At 42.7% G+C, this 19,598-nt stretch overlaps 2 protein-coding genes across 3 annotated transcripts in view; both read left to right on the top strand.

Annotated features, from left to right (window-relative positions):
• Positions 1-555: 555 nt before the first annotated feature.
• On the top strand, positions 556-8,079 carry LOC120048329 (smad nuclear-interacting protein 1-like). The gene is made up of 4 exons (XM_038994221.1): positions 556-835; positions 5,443-5,566; positions 5,745-6,361; positions 6,823-8,079. The coding sequence occupies exons 1-4, from the start codon at positions 669-671 to the stop codon at positions 7,100-7,102; spliced, it is 1,188 nt and encodes a 395-aa protein (XP_038850149.1). The 5' UTR covers positions 556-668; the 3' UTR covers positions 7,103-8,079.
• Positions 8,080-14,053: 5,974 nt separating this feature from the next.
• LOC120048328 (mitogen-activated protein kinase kinase kinase 5-like) overlaps positions 14,054-19,598 on the top strand; it is a 30,441-nt gene continuing 24,896 nt past the window's right edge. For both annotated transcript variants that reach the window (XM_038994218.1, XM_038994219.1), the window contains exons 1-4: positions 14,054-14,481; positions 14,662-14,801; positions 15,516-15,703; positions 16,009-16,177. In XM_038994218.1, the coding sequence (XP_038850146.1) occupies positions 14,151-14,481; positions 14,662-14,801; positions 15,516-15,703; positions 16,009-16,177 (828 nt within the window). In that variant the 5' untranslated portion in view covers positions 14,054-14,150. The remainder of the gene's footprint in view (positions 14,482-14,661; positions 14,802-15,515; positions 15,704-16,008; positions 16,178-19,598) is intronic.

Below are 19,598 nucleotides of genomic sequence, written 5' to 3'. Positions count from 1 at the left end.
ATTTCCACCTTTTGTCTATTCCATTTGCACAACAGCATGTGAAATTTATTGTCAATCAGTGTTGCTTCCTAAGTGGACAGTTTGATTTCACAGAAGTATGATTGACTTGGAGTTACATTGTGTTGTTTAAGTGTTCCCTTTATTTTTTTGAGCAGTGTATTTCAACAGAGAATCAGCTGGAGGAATCATTGTGATACTTTGATTACACTACACATAAAAACGTGGTTTGTTGTAGCAAGTACTGTCTTAAGGAATGTATGTATGTGTTGTTGAAATGTGAATTGATAACTTATTTGTTTATTTTTACCATGGCAACTTAATTCCATGCGCGACTCACTAACCTCTCCGAGCTGCTCGATGGCATGATTCAGAGTTGTTTCAAACCTTTGATGCTATGAATTGGTTAAGGAAAATAGAGTACATTTAATTATAATATTTGTAGGTGCATGACCTCATTGAAGATATGATAGAATAGGTCTGCAATATTACAACGGAACTAAAGTGAAGTAGTCCATAGCCACGGTGAAAAATATATATAGCGTTCTGCCGGAAGCGGAAACGCGTTTCCTTGCGCACAATAGGAAAACTTTCTCAGCGTTTGTAGTGGAGTTTGTTGTTCACGTTTTATACATATTTATTCGATTAACAACGATTGGTTGAGTTTCATAATGGATAAAGAGAGACGGCATAAAAGAGTGGAATCCCCTGTGCGGGACTCAAAACCGAAAATCAAACAAGAGAAACTGAGCCCTGCTAGGCCCCAGAGATCACGCCGCTCGAGTTCGGTGTCCAACGGCAGCCCAAGCCCACCGCCGCAGAGGAGACGAACGAGCAGGTAGCTAGCCTGATTTCATGGGTGTATGGTATTGTAGTTAGCGAGCACAAATTACACAGTGGGGTTGCACGTCCATGAGTTTACACAATGTCAATAATAGCAACTAGTTAACCATTTAGCTAACTAGTAGGCGTTATTGTTATGCGTTAGTCTTGGAACGTTAACGTCAGTCCTCAATTAGCCGTTGATCATGACTCTGTTACATTACACAAGGCATTGTACAAAGGCGTCTTTGCAACGCGTCGCTGGCGGTACGGCTTTGGAAGTATAAGGACCTTATTTTTAGTATCATTATATAATTTCAAAAAACAAAAGGTTAAATTGATACACGCCTTGATAGGGTTAAGTGTTACCACACTGAAATACCTCCATGTTAAAGTGTTTGTTTACGGAAGACGAGGCGACCAACCACATGTGTTATCTAGCTAGCATGCTCCACCCCAACACCTGTGTCTAAGCATAACTCAGGAAGTGTAGCTGAAGTGTAGTTTCGTCTGGTGCAGGCTACCATAGCCGAATGGATCTGCAAAACTGTTTGATCAAGTGTTTTTTTTCTTTCTCCCTCATGATGGATAAGTGCCATATGTTTTGAAAGACGTATGGGAAGTGATTATTATTGACGTTTCTAAACGTTAAAACGGTGTCAGGATTGTACCTAGTTCACATGAGGTGGTAGTGGGCAAAGAAAATGAATGAACTGTGGGGTCAAAGCAGAATGCTGCCTAGTTTCCCCTCAATTAGCTAGCTAAGTCTCATTTAATGTTAGTTGACTGGAAACAGTGAGAGCTAGCTAGAATTCAAATACAATTGTCACAAGCACTGGAGACTTTACCGTAAAATGCTTGCTTATGAGCCCTTTCCATTGATGCCGAGTTTAAAAAATGAAATGATAAGGAGGAATAGAATAGCGCTACCATTGACTAACCTGTACCCCTGCACATTGACTAACCTGTACCCCTGCACATTGACTAACCTGTACCCCTGCACATTGACACGGTAGCTGTACCCCCTGTATAAAGTCTCATTTTTTAAATCTGATATTGTTAATATATAATATATATATATATATATACTTTAGTTTATTTAGGAAATATTTTCTTAACTGCATTGTTGATTAAGGGCTTGTAAGTAAGCATTTCATGGTAAGGTCTACCTACACCTGTTGTATTCGGTGCATGTGAGGAATAACATTTTATTTTATTTGACAGTATGTACAGCGAGTACCAGGTCATTGTGCATAGGTACGAGGTATTTGAGGTAGATATGCACATGAAGACGGTAAAGTCACTAGGCATCAGGATTGATAATAAGAGTAAAATAAAGAACAGAGCAGCAGCAGCAAATGAGTGTAAAAGTGTGTGTGAGTTTGTATTGTCTGTATTAATGTCTGTGGGAGTGTCAGTGTAATGTGTATGTAGTCTAGGGAGTGTGCATAGGGTCAGTGCAAGATAGTCAATGCAGATAGTACTGGTACCATTAACTGGCTATTGAGCAGTCTTATGGCTTGGGGGTAGAAGCTGTCTCAGAGCCGTTTGAGAGCCGATCGTCCGGCAGCAGAGTGAATAGTCTATGGCTTGGGTGGCTGGAGTCTTTGGCAATTTTTCAGGCCTCCCCTGACTGTGATGTACTGGGCTGTCTGCACCACCCTCTGAAGTGCTTTGCGCTCAAGGGTCAGTGCATTTGCCATACCAAGAGGTGATGCAGCCTGTCAAGATGCTCTCGATGGTGCAGCTGTATAACTTTTTGAGGATCAGAGGGCCCATGCCATATCTTTCCAGCCTCCTGGGGGGGAAGAGATGCTGCCGTGCCCTCTTCACGACTGTGGGTGTGCGTGTGGACCATGTTAAGTCCTTAGTGATGTGGACGCCAAGGAACTACGCATGCTCTCCCCTCTTTCTCCTATAGTCCACAATCAGCTCATTGATCTTACTGATGTTGAGGTTGTTTTCCTGGCACCACACTCCTAAGACTCCGACAACCTCCCCGTAGGCTGACTCATCGGCGTCGGTGATCAGGCCTACCAGCGTTGTTGTCAACAAACTTGATAATGGTGTTGCAGTCGTGCACGGTCATGCAGCTGTGTGGGTGGACAGGGAGTACAGGAGAGGACTAAGCAAACACCCCTGAGGGGCCCCCGTGTTGAGGGTTAGCGTTGCCGGAGTTGTTGCCTGCCCAGGATCCAGTTGCAGAGGGAGGGGTTCAGTCACTGGGTCCCCTAGCTTGGTTATGAGCAAGGAGGGGACTATGGTGTTGAACGCTGAGCTGTAGTCTATGAAAAGCATTCTCGCATAATTATTTCCGCTCTTGTCCAGGTGGGAGAGGGCAGTGTGAAATGCAATTGAGATTACGCCATCTGTTGGGGCGGTATGCGGGGTTGATGTGTGTCATGACCAGCATTTCAAAGCACTTCATAATTACAGATGTGATTGCTACAGGGCAATAGTCATTTAGGCAGGCTACCTTGAATCTCTTGTGAACAGAGGCAATGGTATTCCTCTTGAAACATGTTGGGGTTACAGACTGGGACAAGGAGATATTGAAAATGTCTGTGAAGACACTGCCAGCTGGTCTACGCATGCTTTGAGAACATGCCCTGGTATTCTGGCCTTGTGATTGTTAACCTGTTTTAAACATTCTGCTCACATCGGCCACAGAGAGCTGTATCACAGTCATCTGTAAAAATTGACTTTTAAGCAAGGCACAGTGCTCTATTCTTTGAAGCGAGCATGAAAGGCATTTAGCTTGTTTGGGAGTTCTGCATTGCTGGGCTACTCTGTTTCCCTTTGTAATCCCTTATCGTCTGCAAGCCCTGCCACATCACGAGCATCTGTACTAGCAAAACAGTCTTGTGGCCTCGCGCTCGCTCCCGCCACTTCTGTATTGAGCACATCACTAGTGCTTCCTTTTTGAGCTTTGGTTAGTTAACAGGAAGCAGGAGAATGGAGTCATGGTCGGATTTGCCCAACGGAGGGCCTTGTATGTGTTTAGTCTGATTAATCAGGCAGTAATACACAGTTAATTGGTACACAGCCCGAAACTAATGTCTCCAGAATGTTTAATAAAATTACATTTAAACATTACTGGTTGTCTGAGTGGTTTGTCCTTCATCTTCTCCAAATTTGAGAAAATATCCACAGGAAGGTATTGTTTACCCAACTTTTTAGAGAGCCGGTAGGTATATGGTTCGGAACGAGGTAAAGTTCGTTTTAAGGAACCTTTACATGATTTTGCAGTCATTAGTTTCAGGCTGTATATACCAATTAATTATCTATTACAGCCTGATTAATCAGACTAGCTATAAATGGTACATTTGCCAGTGGCACACCGGCCCAGTGCCAACTGAAAGCTACTGGCCCAAATGGGGAAAAATTATATACTGTCCCGGGCCAAGATCTCACGTGAAAAATGATAATGTGCATAGAATTTCAATATCAGGTAATTGTATACATATTTTGCGGGCTGAGCAAGTAGCCTATAATAACCTACCCTCCATACACTAATAATTGCATTTTAACTTGACAATTGAATGTTTACATTTATTGTTTAGAGGGAAAAAATCTTACCGTAATCTCAAAAAGGTTGTTATTGTTAGCGATTTTGAACAGTCAGCAGGCTACTATAGGACCCTATAAAATCAGTTTTATCTTTTGCTAATTTCCATTTTCCCAGTTTTGTTATTCACGGTTTCTGAGCTTCCTATTTTTGTCATGTGTCACTCTCAAAATCACACCTTTTAAAATTTTTATAGAAAAGGATAAAATGTGACGTTCTACATCCCGACGGGTGTAGTTGGGAGGGTGTAGTTGCCTTTCGATTCAATTGCGCACCTAGCCAAGAGACAGTTGTTTGGCTAGTGGTGTTTCTGTACTGTACAGTGTAGCCTAAATTTGATACTGTACAGTGTAGCCTAAATTTGATGCCAGAGTTTGCAAAACAAATGCTGACCCAATTGATCAAAATCATCATGATATTATTCTGCCAGGTAGATCTACATAGCAGTCCTAATTGTAATTTTAGTTATTTTTAGGAAAGCATTCAGAAATGTTCATTCAAACAAATCATGATGACTGAATGGCGCATCGCAGGGATTTAACCATGACTTCGAACCAAACTTTTTAAATACCTGGTTTGCATAACCATTTGTTGCCTTAGCTTTTACTGGTAGTTATCATGAATTGAAACGTCTTCCCTACTGCTGTCGTTCTTCTGTGAGCTGCTCTACGTGATAACCGGTTGAGAGCTGCATCCTCTTTGCTGCCCGACAGATTATATTCCTCTCAAAGGCAATGTGTGCGGTGCGTGTAATAAATAATGTACATAAAGAAGTAACCGCTTTGGGAATTTCTGTTTTTCATCAATTATATAGCCCAAATTGAAAATAGCATTATTACAATATTTTTTTCCATTGGCCCAGGCAGGCCATTGACAGGGATGATTGACTCCCTAGGCCAGCGATCATCCTGTATGTCAAACCCTGTATTACTAATTATTTGTCAGATGTCGCTCAGAGAATCCAGTAGGAGCTGTCCGTTGTAGCTAGCTAGCCTTGGTGTTAAATTATTCAACTATTGGTTTTAAAGCCTTTCCTTGTTGATTTGATTGACTAGATCGCCACCCAGGACAAAAGGTCATTCGCCAGGTAGAAGGGCGTTGGGAAGACGAGACAGATCGCCCAAAAACACCGGCAGGAGCCGAAGCCCTCCACGCAGTGCCGATGTCAAAATAAAGCGGGTGATTCTGCCACTACTTATGAGTAAATGTAACAATTGGGGAAATGTATTCATGTAAAATTTTAATGCAGCAAATATCTTCTTTAAATAGTAACACTTTACCAACTAATTTTGGCCCTATGCTTGACTCTGGAATCAGGCTAATTCCCCTATCTCCTGTCCCACTGTCTCCCCTACAGGAGCAGGATGACCACCGCGGTGCCGATGACCGTAGAAGGCGTGACCGCAACGACAAGCCAGAGCCCTCGGAGCCACCAGTGCGGCGAAGTAGGTGGGAGCAGTCTGACGGACCCAGAGAGTCTGACAGACCCAGGGAGAGAAAACGAGGTGAGAGAGAGCGGGGTGGAGGTGGGGACAGGCCCAGAGAGCGCGAATCCCGCTCCTTCCAGGAGCAGCAGGCTGAGAGACAGCAGCATGACAATCAACGACGGGACAACCGGCACCGGTTTGAGGAGAACAATGGTGAGGGACAAGCTTTCGGACAAGGTACCCAAGAGGGGGGCGAGGGCAAAGACAGCCCCCCAGTCGATAAAGAGAAGCCCAACTTTGCACTGTCTGGCGCGCTCACGGAAGATACCAACACGTTCAGGGGGGAAGTGATCAAGTACAACGAGCCCCCCGAGGCTCGCATCCCTAAGCGCAGGTGGCGACTGTACCCCTTCAAGAACGATGAGCAGCTCCCGGTCATGTACGTTCACAGGCAGAGTGCCTACCTGATGGGGCGGCAGAGGAAGATTGCGGATATCCCCATTGACCACCCCTCCTGCTCCAAACAGCATGCAGTGTTCCAGTACAGGTGAGATCTGACAATCACTTGGTTGCTCAAATCAGGCCCTCGGGATGACATTATTTTAGCTGCTAATCCTTCGAAAATCATCTATGTTTTGAAATTCTGCCATTTTCCAGTTTGACATAATTTTCCAACATTTTGTTGAAGTCTGACACTTAACATCTGGTTAATGTAGTTCTGTTGGGTTTATGTGATTTCAATCTCTAGGTCAGGGCTCTCAACCCTGTTCCTGGAGAGCTGCCCACCTGTAGGTTTTTGTTTCAACCCCAGTTGTAACTAGCCTGATTCAGCTTATCAACCAGCTAATAACTAGAATCAGATTAGGGTTGGAGCAAAAACCTCCATGGCGGTAGCTCTCCAGGAACAGTGTTGGATAGGCCTGGACAGGCCTGCTCTAGGCTATGTAGTTCTGAGTTGGGACACTTTCAACCTCTGGGTAATGTAGTTCTGTGTCTGCTGATTTCCAGGCTGGTGGAGTTCACGCGTTCGGATGGAACTGGTGGGCGGCGGGTGAAGCCCTACATCATTGACCTAGGTTCGGGCAATGGCACCTACCTGAACAACCAGCGCATCGAGGCGCAGCGCTACTACGAGCTCAAGGAGAAGGACGTGCTCAAGTTTGGCTTCAGTAGCCGCGAGTACGTCCTGCTGCATGAGTTCTCCGACACGGCCGAGGTGGACGCCAGGGCGGAGGAAGACGACGAGGGCCTGGACGAGGGCCCAGATGAGGGAATGCAAGACCTCTGAACCTTTTCGAATAGTTGACTTGCGTCCTTCCGTCCTAATTTCCTTTGAAGTAATCACAGATCTTAATTGGTTGGATTGTTGAAAGTAATAGGATTTTGCTTAGTTAAACCTATTCAGTCACTTATAAATATGTGCTTACCTCAGGGAAACAAGGAAGGAAATGGGCATTCTTTCAAGTATTCTGACAGGGCCATGGATTATCCCATCAAGTGTATTGTGGGAAAATAATGTTCTCACCGATGCCTACCACCTGTTGGCCATCTCCTTAAAACACGAATGGAACAATGACCTGACATGATGGCGTGTTGGGTTAAGCATCTTTCAGGGTTAACGGAACAAATAAAATAAAAAAGTGGTAGGAGAAGTCTGTGGTCTCTATTTGGCGGTCATAAAAACCTGCTTTAACCTGCAGTAACCGGTCTCAGTACTCCCTATTCTCAGGACATTAGTATAAGATCAGTAGTGTGGTTGATTTCACCCCCATATCTGACTGCATACGTTCAACACAAGTGCTCAATGCCAGAAAGAAGTTCCTTGACAAAATAAATATTTTGTTATTATATTTTTGGAATACAACATTGAATACAAAGTAAGGCTAGCCTTCAGCAATAGACTATGTCCAGACCTTAACTGTAAATACACTGGATGTATTGAATGTGAACGCTGGATTCATCATATGGTGTACTGTATTTGGGTTTGAGCAGGAGTAAAGAAAGCATAGGCGTATATGTATCTGCTTTAAATGTGTTTCCTGTGATGTAGGAAAAACGTGTGTATCGCAGTATATTCTCGTTTGTCCGGTCTTTACCACCGAATTGACTAGGCTATGGAGGTTTCTGGAGAAAGATCATACCACACTGTAAAGCATGACTATTCCTACTACAAAGACAATTTTGTTTTTTACTTTTTCAGACACCATCTACATTGTAGTTCCATTTTAGATGTTTTGTATTGTACATAAAGGTTGTGAAAGACTATTAGTTTTGTTGATGTTTGTTCGTAGTTCAGGTTTACATCTGCCATTCCTTTGATTTACTGTATGGTCAAGTAAACCATCGTAACCTTACAGTAAGCCACATACATCAAGTGATAAACCAGAGGTAAATGTTGCAACTTCTACAAACTCTAATGTACCCAAAATTCTGATAACCACGGTTATTTCAGTTTTATTAGCCTTGCCTGCAGCCCTATGGCGCACTGCGTTGTGTGAGTAACGTTTTCTCATACATTTCTGTCATATCAGTAATAGTATTGCGTAGACCCCTCAAACTTAACTCTGGACCGCACTGCATTTTTTTCAGGTACAGACTTAGACCTGGGACACCAGGTGTGTGCAATTAATTATCAGGTAGAACATAAAACCAGCAGGCTCTGGACCTCGTAAGTTAAGAGTTGAGTACTCCTGGCGGTTCTCAGTGTGGGCCACGGAGGTATTGCAGGTACTGCAAGATGATAATTACATGAATATTACAAAACGCATTTTGGCCAAAGACCGGTATCTGTCGAATAAGTTTAGAGGGTGTAATGCAATAAATAATATTAAAGGAACTAGATGTAATATTTTTGTATTGTAATTTCATAAAAGTCCTTAAACATCCTTAATATACTGTATACAGTGATAGTATTTTTCCCGAAAAATGTTATTGGGGGCGGACACAATTGCATTCTAATGGTGCAGCCTTATTGGTCAACAAAAGGCGAAAGTCTATTTGTCAAATTGACTGGGGCCAGCAAATCTCTTGTCAAATTGAATTGGGCCAGCAAATGTTAAACATGTAGAAATCGCTCAGCCCCAGTCAATTGGTTGTCACTCGTTTCTACAACTACAAAGTCATAAACCCCGCCTAATTCTACAATTTCTCTAATTAACATTTGAACCTAACCCTAACAACTGCAATGATAACCTTATGCCTAACCTTAAATTAAACCCTAGCCAATTTTGACTTTGTGGCTGTGGAATCTTACTTTGGGGATATAGTAGGGGTTGATTGTTTAGCAAAAAAAATCGTCAGGTGCGCAACTATGGGACAAACCACGGGGTTGGCGTAGATTTTTGACATAATTTGTTAACATATTCCATCTCAAATGTTTATTGAAAACACAAAGTTTAACAATGAGCACTTGTTTCTCAAATACATCGTTAGGTTTACATTAGATAGATAGCATTTTTTTTGCCATATTAGCATAGATGTGACAGTCAAAACACCTATAAATAAGACATGGTATTAAAAACGAGATCAAATGAGCTGAAACGAGCCACTAAAGATTCACCAAATGGCAGTTTCTTGACATTGTTGCTAGCTATCTGTCCATCCAGAACCATAACACTCGGCCTGCTGCCCCTTGTAAGCGTGCACATCGTTTTTGCGACGTCAGCTAGCCTGTCTATTGAAGCTAAAGGAAACTCAAGTCAATTTGACCACGGGATAGTCGTCTTTTGTTGACCAATAACAACGCTCTACCAATAAATGCAATTTTGTGTGGACCTAATACATTTTTGGGAAAATAATATTGTGAAACACTATCATTCCACTATTACTGTCGATATTAAGAACGTTTTTAGAAATAACAATGAAAAATATAACATATAGCCTAGCGCCTTTATTCTAAAATGTATGTTCTTAACCCTGGGCAACATGGGTCTTGGAGGCTCCATAGTACTCAGTACTTCTTGTATTCCCCTTAAAAAAAATTTGAACATAAACTGAATTTTGTTATCAGCCTCATGGCAAAATGTGTAGAATTTCAGGATATTAGCTTGAAAAATGACACATTTCCTCTCTGATGCTGTTGTAGAGACTGGATGTTGAAGCAGCCTTTTATGCAATAAGTAGCAGGAGGCAGCAGGATCAGGTGCAAAAGAGTGTCCAGTTTATTAACAGTGAAAGGTGGTTCCCGGTGAATGACGAAATCCAATGAATGAATATTTACACAATGCACTTATTTACATATTTACAATATGAACAGACTCTCAAATACAGATTTAAATCTAAATCGAAAACTTAAGCCTTAAATCAGGCCTACCCTACTAAACCAACTATAGCAGGTTGGGGTATACCAGGCTATAGACAGCCTCCCACACAGCTCACATAGCAGAGCCAGAACATAACTCCAGCTCACAGGTACCTTTATAACTATGGCCCCTCCCTGTGGACTATACCATTAAACATGGAGCTCTTTGCCCAAATATGGCATATTAACCCTTATACAATTTCCACGGCCCTGCGGAAACCAAATTAACACAATATAAAAATCCCCCTCAAAATCCCAATGTTTAAAAACTATATATTTCTGCATGGGCTGCGTCTTAATTCAACGGCTCCGCAGATATCACCCTTCAGCATCTGTGGTGAAGGTGGCAGCGCTACTTCTAAAGCGTCCGAATGGTTTGACCTACAAATTATTATGGAAAGATGAGACTCACAAACATGGTGTTCTCCGTTTTGCTTTATGACCCCCCCTCAACGGGACTCCTGTCTGTAGCATCCGAACAGGTTGGGCTACACACGGAGTCTCTCATGAATACATACATGTCGGTTGTTTTGCTCAAGAGGCACACAAGCCTCACAAGACTTATCTGAAGTTCCCCGGTAGCAGTTTAATGAATATATGTTTCATAACAATAGTTCTGCAGGCCAACAGGTGGCAAAAGTATTACTTATGGAGGCGCGCAGTCGCACACGCTCCTATTACGCACGGGCATGACAGATAAGTCTTGGTGCTCTGAGACAGCAAACTTCAAACAAAGGACACATTACAAATGGAAATAAACTTTCTCATTACTGTAGCAAGTGTTCATGTGCACATGAACATCGTATCCTAAACTCAGCAAAAAAAGGCACATCCCTTTTTCAGGACTCTGTTTTTCAAAGATAATTCTTAAAAATTCAAATAACTTCACAGATCTTCATTGTAAAGGGTTTAAACTCTGTTTCCCATGCTTGTTCAATGAACCATAAATAATTAATGAACATGCACCTGTGGAACGGTCGTTAAGACACTAACAGCTTGCAGACGGTAGGCAATTATGGTCACAGTTATGAAAACATAGGACACTAAAGAGGCCTTTCTACTGACTCTGAAAAACACCAAAAGAAAGATGCCCAGGGTCCCTGCTCATCTGCGTGAATGTGCCTTAGGCATAAATTGCCATGTCTGTACTGTGAGACGCCTAAAACAGCGCTACAGGGAAACAGGACGGACAGCTGACCGTCATCAGTGGCAGACCACGTGTAACAACACCTGCACAGGATCGGTACATCCAAACATCACACCTGCGGGACAGGTACAGGATGGCAACAACAACTGCCCAAGTTACACCAGGAACATACAATCCCTCCATCAGTGCTCAGACTGTCAGCAATAGCCTGAGAGAGGCTGGACTGAGGGCTTGTAGGCCTGTTGTAAGGCAGGTCCTCATCAGACATCACCGGCAACAGTGTCGCCTATGGGCACAAACCCACTGTCGCTGGACCAGACAGGATTGGCAAAAAGTGTTCTTCACTGACGAGTCACAGTTTTGTCTCACCAGGGGTGATGTTCGGATTTGCGTTTATCGTCTAAGGAATTAGCGTTACACCGAGGCCTGTACTCTGGAGCGGGATCGATTTGGAGGTGGAGGGTCCGTCATGGTCTGGGGCGGTGTGTCACAGCATCATCGGACTGAGCATGTTGTTTTTGCAGGCAGTCTCAACACTGTGTGTTACAGGGAAGACATCCTCCTCCCTCATGTGGTACCCTTCCTGCAGGCTCATCCTGACATGACCCTCCAGCATGACAATGCAACCAGCCATACTGCTCGTTCTGTGTGTGATTTCCTGCAAGACAGGAATGTCAGTGTTCTGCCATGGCCAGCGAAGAGCACGGATTTCAATCCCATTGAGCATGTTTGGGACCTGTTGGATCTGAGGGCTAGGGCCATTCCCCCCAGAAATGTCCGGGAACTTGCAGGTGCCTTGGTGGAAGAGTGGGGTAACATCTCACAGCAAGAACAGGCAAATCTGGTGCAGTCCATGAGGAGGAGATGCACTGCAGTATTTAATGCAGCTGGTGGCCACACCAAATACTGACTGTTACTTTTGATTTTGACACCCCCTTTGTTCAGGGACACATTATTTCATTTGTTAGTCACATGTCTGTGGAACTTGTTCAGTTTATGTCTCAGTTGTTGAATCTTGTTATGTTCATACAAATATTTACACATGTTAAGTTTGCTGAAAATAAACGCAGTTGACAGTGTGAGGACGTTTCTTTTCTGGCTGAGTTTATTTGGTATTTTATTAGGATCCCCATTAGCTGTTGCAAAAGCAGCAGCTTCTCTTCCTCGGGTCTACACAAAACATGAAACATAATACAGAATGACATAATACAGAACATAAATAGAGAAGAACAGCTCAAGGACAGAACTACATAAAACATTTTAAAAGGCACACGTAGCCTACATATCAATGCATACACACAAACTATCTAGGTCAAATAGGGGAGAGGCGTTGTGCAGCGAGGTGTTGCTTTATCTGTTTTTTGAGACCAGGTTTTCTGTTTATTTGAGCAATATGAGATGGAATGAAGATCCATGCAATAAGGGCTCTATATAATACTGTACGCTTTATTGAATTTGTTCTGGATTTGGGGACTGTGAAAAGAGCCCTGGTGACATGTCTGGTGGGATAAGTGTGTGTGTCAGAGCTGTGTGTAAGTTGACTATGCAAACAATTTAGGATTTTCAACACGTTGTTTCTTATAAAAAGAAGAAATTATGCAGTCAGTCTCTCCTCAACTCTTAGCCAAGAGAGACTGGCATGCATAATATTTATATCAGCCCTCTGATTACAATTAAGAGCAAAACGTGCCGCTCTGTTCTGGGCCAGCTGCGCCTTAACTAGGTCTTTCCTTGCATTACTGGACCACACGACTGGACAATAATCAAGATCAGACAAAACTAGAGGCTGCAGAACTTGCTTTTTGGAGTGTGGTGTCAAAAAAGCAGAGCATTTCTTTATTACGGCCAGACCTCTCCTCATCTTTCAACCATTGAATCTATATGTTTTGACCATGGCAGTTCACAATCTAAGTCGCCTCAACTTGTTTAACAGCCATACCATTCATTACCAGATTCAGCTGAGGTCTAGAACTTAAGGGAATGATTTGTACCAAATACAATGCTCTTAGTTTTAGAGATGTTCAGGACCAGATTATTACTGGCCACCCATTCCAAAACAGACTGCAACTCTTTGTTAAGGGTTTCAGTGGCTTCATTAGCTATGGTTGCTGATGCGTGTATGGTTGAATCATCAGCATACCCCACCCACTGGGGAGCCAGATCCACCCAATCACCCAAACATATTTTTATGTCCTTTACTTGTCAGTGTTCCTAACAGGACATTATTTGTCTTTTTACCTAAACATGCAAACACCACCAGGTAGAATTCATAGCAAGCATTGCACTTCGTTAGTAAGATTTTATGTTTTTTTTGTAACATAAACTGAATTATGTTCTCTCAACCTCATTGCAAAATGTGTAGCATAGCATAAAATGAGCTATAAAAATGCACATTTTCCTCTGCCCCATGGCAAAATGTGTAGAATCGCATAAAATTAGCTATAAAACAACAAATGTATCTCTACCGCATAGCAACCTTTCTGCAGACTCACCCGCCAACGAATTTCTGGCTACACCACTACGTAGTCAGCAGAGGTCGTAGAAGAGCCTCTCTAAATCCAACAATTAATCTGGGCTAGACATTGGGCGAGTTCGTTTCGCATGGCCCGGTGCCCCTGGTGAGTAGAGATTTCAGTTAAGGACCAATGGAATGGTCTAAAATGTAAAGACTACGCCGAACTGGTGCACCGGGGCACGCAAAACGAAATCGCGCAATGCAACCGGGATATGGGAGGGGTTAAAGGCGTGTAGAGATTATGGAACAGTTCAAGGAATGTCACTGGAAACGGGGGCGAGACGAGACGCACCTGGGGAATTTGCAGGAACAGAGCTGCACTGTCTATGAAGGGTATTCAACACTGGAATATGCGTTTTTGAATATTTGGGGAAATGTATACCACCGAACGCAGGCGTATGAGCCTGCACGAGGTTAAGAGAAAGGATCCTGTTTGGGTATCAGCTGGAAGTTTATGGCAGGACCCTTTGGCTATTGAACTCAGCACCTCGAATAAACACATTATTTCCCCCCGGAGCCGGACTAGGGCTGTTGCTGTTGCATACATTGTCACTGAGGATGCATCCCTGCCACAGACAGAAGAGAACTTGTCACTGAAGTCCGTGAAAGAAGCCTGCGCGGATACGCACGCGGTGTTCAAAACCATTCCTTTCGAGAGAATATCGCTTGGGACGACTGACATTCTTGATATCTTCTACAATGCAGGCAAGTATAGTCATGCCGACTGTCGGTAAGGCATTGGCCACACCACACTACTTCATTCTTCTGAAGTGTTGTTGGCCAAAAAGTTGGTGTGTCTGCACACACAGGTATTTTAAGTGCGTACCTGCGCTGCACGGGTGTTTTCGTATTTCGACACCCAATTTGGCCTTTCTCTTTTGACAGATGTGGCAGTGGTGGAAATGAGTGATACTTACTGCCAGCAGTCCCTCTTCTATCACCTGGGCGTAAGAGAGAGCTTCAGCATGACCAATAACATCATCCTGTATTGTTACAAGCAGGACAGCGACCTGCAAGCACTCAAGGTACACCCAGGGCATCGTGAAAGTTTACAATTATTAAATGATTGACGAAGGGACAAAGTTGGCTTTTTGCCAGCTCACTTTGGGGGAAAATTGGGTTGTAAAGAGATTTTAGGGTGTGACATTTTGGAAGAAGTAAACTACAGTGCCATAAAGATGTCCCCTCCATTGCCACAAAAATCCCACCAGTTGCGTAATATTGCCAATAACTACTGCTGTACTTAAAAAATATTTTTAGCCCTTATTTCTCTGATATAATTTGATCCTAGGGTTGTTTTTATAAGTTGAATTGCAGTCTCTTATGGGTTTATAGGTCAATGGATTTCCTTAGACCTTTCAAGCGGATGTGTGTGTTTAGTAGATATGTGTGTTTAAAGCAGCACCCCTATTAGAGCATGATACCACTCTGGTATGGATAAGGTACCAAGGTGAGTACCCCATTATCGTAAGTCCTCAAGCAGGCATATGACAATGGAACAGTGTTCATAACCTCATTTATGTTTATTAAGCTTTTGCCGAGATGTGATTAAGCAAAAACATTTCCTAATATTTGAACACATGTTAATACAGTGGTACCAACGTGAATATTGTATATGTTTCTGTTTGCTAGTAGTGTGCCGGGGTTTGGTCATCATATGTTTATGTATGCTGCATATAGATAACGCTTGTGTGTGTGTGAGCTTGTATGTTAATGCCTGTATGTGTGTCTTCCCTCAGGAGCAGTGTGGGAGCTACACGTTCATCCCGTATGTGGTGTTGCCACAGGGCAAGGTGTTTGCCTGCGACGCGACCCTCTTAAACGGCATCAAAGAACTGATGCAGCCAAGCTTCCAACTGGAACCCCTCCTCACCCCACTGGTAGAGAGGCTCATTCAACTGCTGGATAATGTGCACGTTCATGCCAGGTCAGCATGTCATGCTACCCACACTGCATGTCTAATTATTCCCTTATGACTCCCTCGTTGTGTTTTTCACTTAGCTTTGCTCAACCAAACTGCTTGGTTTGATAGCTTGGTTGGGTGGGAGAATAGCAGCAAATAAATTACAAGGTTAAGCTTGGAAATGTCTAGACTGCCCAACTGCAAATGTCTTTCAGTTGGACATGAGCTATTATCAGTCATTCGTGCTATGTACAATATATGCCTCTGGATCAAGAGCAGTTTCAGGGGCTAAGTGCCTTGCTTAAGGGTACAACTGTCTCTCTTATTAGTGAGTACTTCCGGGAGTCCATCCGGCATGAGATCCGCACAGCCCGGGAACGCTTCAGTGGCCAGGATTTGAGTCAGGAGCTGGGCCGCATCCAGAAGCGCCTTGACACGGTGGAGCTGCTCAGCCCAGACATCATCATGAACCTACTGCTGTCGTACCGGGATGTCCAGGTGGGCTTAGCTATGGGAGTGAGGGACCTGGATCATGTTTATTAGGTTACACTGTAGCAAAGCTTTGTGTAATGGAAAATGAGCGCTTCTTATTGGACAAGTCCAAGTAGTTCCTACTATTTGGTGCCTAATGAACATGACCGAGGGCTCAGTGGTACTGTGTTTGCCAGTGTCAAGACTGCCCTTATTTATGTTATGCTGGCTGTTGTTTGGGCAGTACATTTTTGGGCATGGGCTCACTTTTATGGCTCTGGAATGCTTTTGTGGTGTTTTAAACAGAGAATCGGCGATATGACGTTACCACGAGCAGAAGGATGAACCACACATGTTGAAGATAAGCGTGATGCAAGACAGTTCACTCACACAGAGTAACTGCTGCAATGTGATAGCTGCAGGACCACAATAGCTGAGAAGTTTAGCCTCGTGCTCATACTTTTAGTTGTTGTGGAAATTGGCACAACTCTGCAGTTTACTACATGCATCGCTGAATCTACCTTTAAAACCTGTGTGTTGGTGTGGCGGATCTACAGTTTGCATGACGGTTGCCTGTTTTTGCATGACGGTTGCCTGTTTTTGCATGAGGGTTGCCTTCATTGAAACATTAATGCTCTTTGTCTTGCGAACGCAAAGACCAATATAAAGGGGATTGAATGCTAACAATGATTAGATGGCAGCCCTCCATGGTCATTCTCAGTAAAAAATAAACTAATCTTATCGGGGGTCTCAGTTGTAGGCAAGAACACTGTCTAGTAGGGGTTGGCTGATATTATGATAGTATTGGATATCGAAGCTGATTGACAGCCATCGTTGATGGTGATGACATCGTGACGTGACAGACAATGTATAGCCTATTTCAACTTGATTGGCACCACGCAGTAAAGAGCTGCCCGGGCAACCCACAGCAGGGCCATGCCAAGTGGCCTATTTCTTTGCTATAGCCTGCATAACCTATTTCAATAAATATGTTATAAACAATTTATAGAATGCAAAAGAACAATGTAGACAGAGCTAAGATTTTCACCAAAGCAGCACAAAATGTCCTGTCAGAAACATATATTTTTTCTCTCTGTGTCGGGTGATCTGGGCATATAGCCGAAGCCTATACATTTTTTTTTATAGCGGACAATCCGGTGTCTAATTATTTTAAAAGCCTAATTTTGTATTTTCTCTCCATTTGATATGAATATGACATCCGTTTTTATGCATGCTGGCTTTCTCCCGCCTCCTCCTGCTGTACTACTTCCTGATCAAACAATACATTTATTTAACAGAGTTCTCAGACAGTTTCAAGTTGTTTTTGAATAACTTAACATGATAGGCCTAAGGTAATAATGAGAGGTAGAACAAACAATAGCAAGATAGAAAAATAGAATTAGTAGTTTGAACAAACCTTACAGTTGAGCAAAGCTTAGTCTGAAATAAATGATTAATCCCTCCTACTTGCTGTTGCGAACCAAATGGCCAAAAGCCAAATCCTACTAATGAAAAAAAGCTTATCAAAAGCATTAAGACAAGTTAACATAATAAAATATATTTCCCAAGTAGGCCATTTTAATAAAGTGTTTAATGTCCTAAAGTTGCAGCTTTCAAATGGAAACAATTGTGAAAGTCAGAATCTATAGGTGATTTTCTAATACAGATTCATTTTGAATGGCAACTATTACAGGCAACAGGAAGTGAAATTGTGCAAACAATATTTTGGTGGGAAAATGAAGTCAAAAGGAAACTAACAGCTGAGCCAAGCTTATGAAAGAAATGATGTGTAGAGTAGGCCTATTTCAATAGCCTATTATTAGCCATGTACAGAACCTACCTACAACGTATAGAAGCCTAGGCCTAATAAGAGAGGAAGATTAGTCAAAAATGTGAATCATTGAATAATTATCCAGTTCTGGGGACAGCAGAGTTGCGTGCTCTGCAGCCAGGCCCTTCATTATTTACTAACCATAATATATCACAGCCCACGAGGCTGTCTTACGTGTCGGCACACACAGGCACACACACTTCTTTTATGCCACACCTCCAATAGAGAGAAATAGGCTACTAAAATATATTTTTAGCAGTCTTTTTAGTGTCCATTTTATAATTGTATTTATTTTAAATATATACAAATATACAGCACCTGTTACAAGTTTGGACACACCTACTCATTCCTGGGTTTTTCTTTATTATAACTTTGTTCTACATTGTAGAATAATAGTGAAGACATCAAAAATATTAAATGACACATATGGAATCATGTAGTAACTAAAATAAGTGTTCAACAAATCAAAATATATTAGAGATTCTTCAAAGTAGCCACCCTCTGCCTTGATAACAGCTTTGTACACTCTTGGCATTCTCTCAACCAGCTTCATGAGGTAGTCACCTGGAATGCATTTCAATTAACAGGTGTGCCTTGTTAAGTTAATTTGTGGAATTTCTTTCCTTCTTAATGCGTTTGAGCCAATCAGTTGTGTTGTGACAAGGAATGGGTGATATACAAAAGATAGCCCTATTTGGTAAAAGACCAACTCCATATTATGACAAGAACAGCTCAAATAAGTAAAGAGAAACAAGTCCATCATTACTTTAAGACATGAAGGTCAGTCAATCTGGAAAATGTCAAGAACTTTGAAAGTTTCTTCAAGTGCAGTCGCAAAAACCATCAAGCGCTATGATGAAACTGGCTCTCATGAGGACCGCCACAGGAAAGGAAGACCCAGAGTTACCTCTGCTGCAGAGGATAAGTTCATTAGAGTTACCAGCCTCAGAAATTGCAGCCCAAATAAATGCTTCACAGAGTTCAAGTAACATCAACTGTTCAGAGGAGACTGTATGAATCAGGCCTTCAAGCTGCAAAGAAACCACTACTAAAGGACACCAATAAGAAGAATAGACTTGCTTGGGCCAAGAAACATGAGCAATGGACATTAGACCGGTGGAAATCTGTCCTTTGGTCTGATGAGTCCAAATTGAAGATTTTTGGTTCTAACTGTCTTTGAGACGCGGAGTAGGTGAACAGATGATCTCCACATGTGTGGTTCCCACCGTGAAGCATGGAGGAGGAGGTGTGATGGGGTGCTTTGCTGGTGACACTGTCAGTGATTTATTTATAATTTCAAGGCACACTTAACCAACATGGCTACCACAGCATTCTGCAGCGATACGCCATCCCATCTGGTTTGCGCTTAGTGGGACTATCATTTGTTTTTCAACAGGACAATGACCAAACACAACTCCAGACTGTGTAAGGGCAATTTTGCCAAGAAGGAGAGTGATGGAGTGCTGCATCAGATGACCTGGCCTCCACAATCACCCGAGCTCAACCCAATTGAGGTGGTTTGGGATGAGTTGGACCGCAGAGTGAAGGAAAAGCAGCATATGTGGGAACTCCTTCAAGCATTCCAGGTGAAGCTGGTTGAGAGAATGCCAAGAGTGT

Source organism: Salvelinus namaycush, chromosome 5 (genome assembly GCF_016432855.1).
Source record: "Salvelinus namaycush isolate Seneca chromosome 5, SaNama_1.0, whole genome shotgun sequence".
Lineage (NCBI taxonomy): Eukaryota > Metazoa > Chordata > Actinopteri > Salmoniformes > Salmonidae > Salvelinus > Salvelinus namaycush.
The sequence above is the reverse complement of the archived record's forward strand: the minus strand, read 5'-3'. Positions and strand labels throughout refer to the sequence as shown.

What these genes read in the sequence shown, in the direction of transcription:
- LOC120048329 (XM_038994221.1), top strand. Translation starts at nt 669, where the DNA reads ATGGATAAAGAGAGACGGCATAAAAGAGTGGAATCCCCTGTGCGGGAC. An exon ending in CAGAGGAGACGAACGAGCAG is followed by an intron (nt 836 to 5,442) that starts GTAGCTAGCCTG and finishes TTGATTGACTAG; the next exon opens with ATCGCCACCCAGGACAAAAG. An exon ending in CATGCAGTGTTCCAGTACAG is followed by an intron (nt 6,362 to 6,822) that starts GTGAGATCTGAC and finishes GCTGATTTCCAG; the next exon opens with GCTGGTGGAGTTCACGCGTT.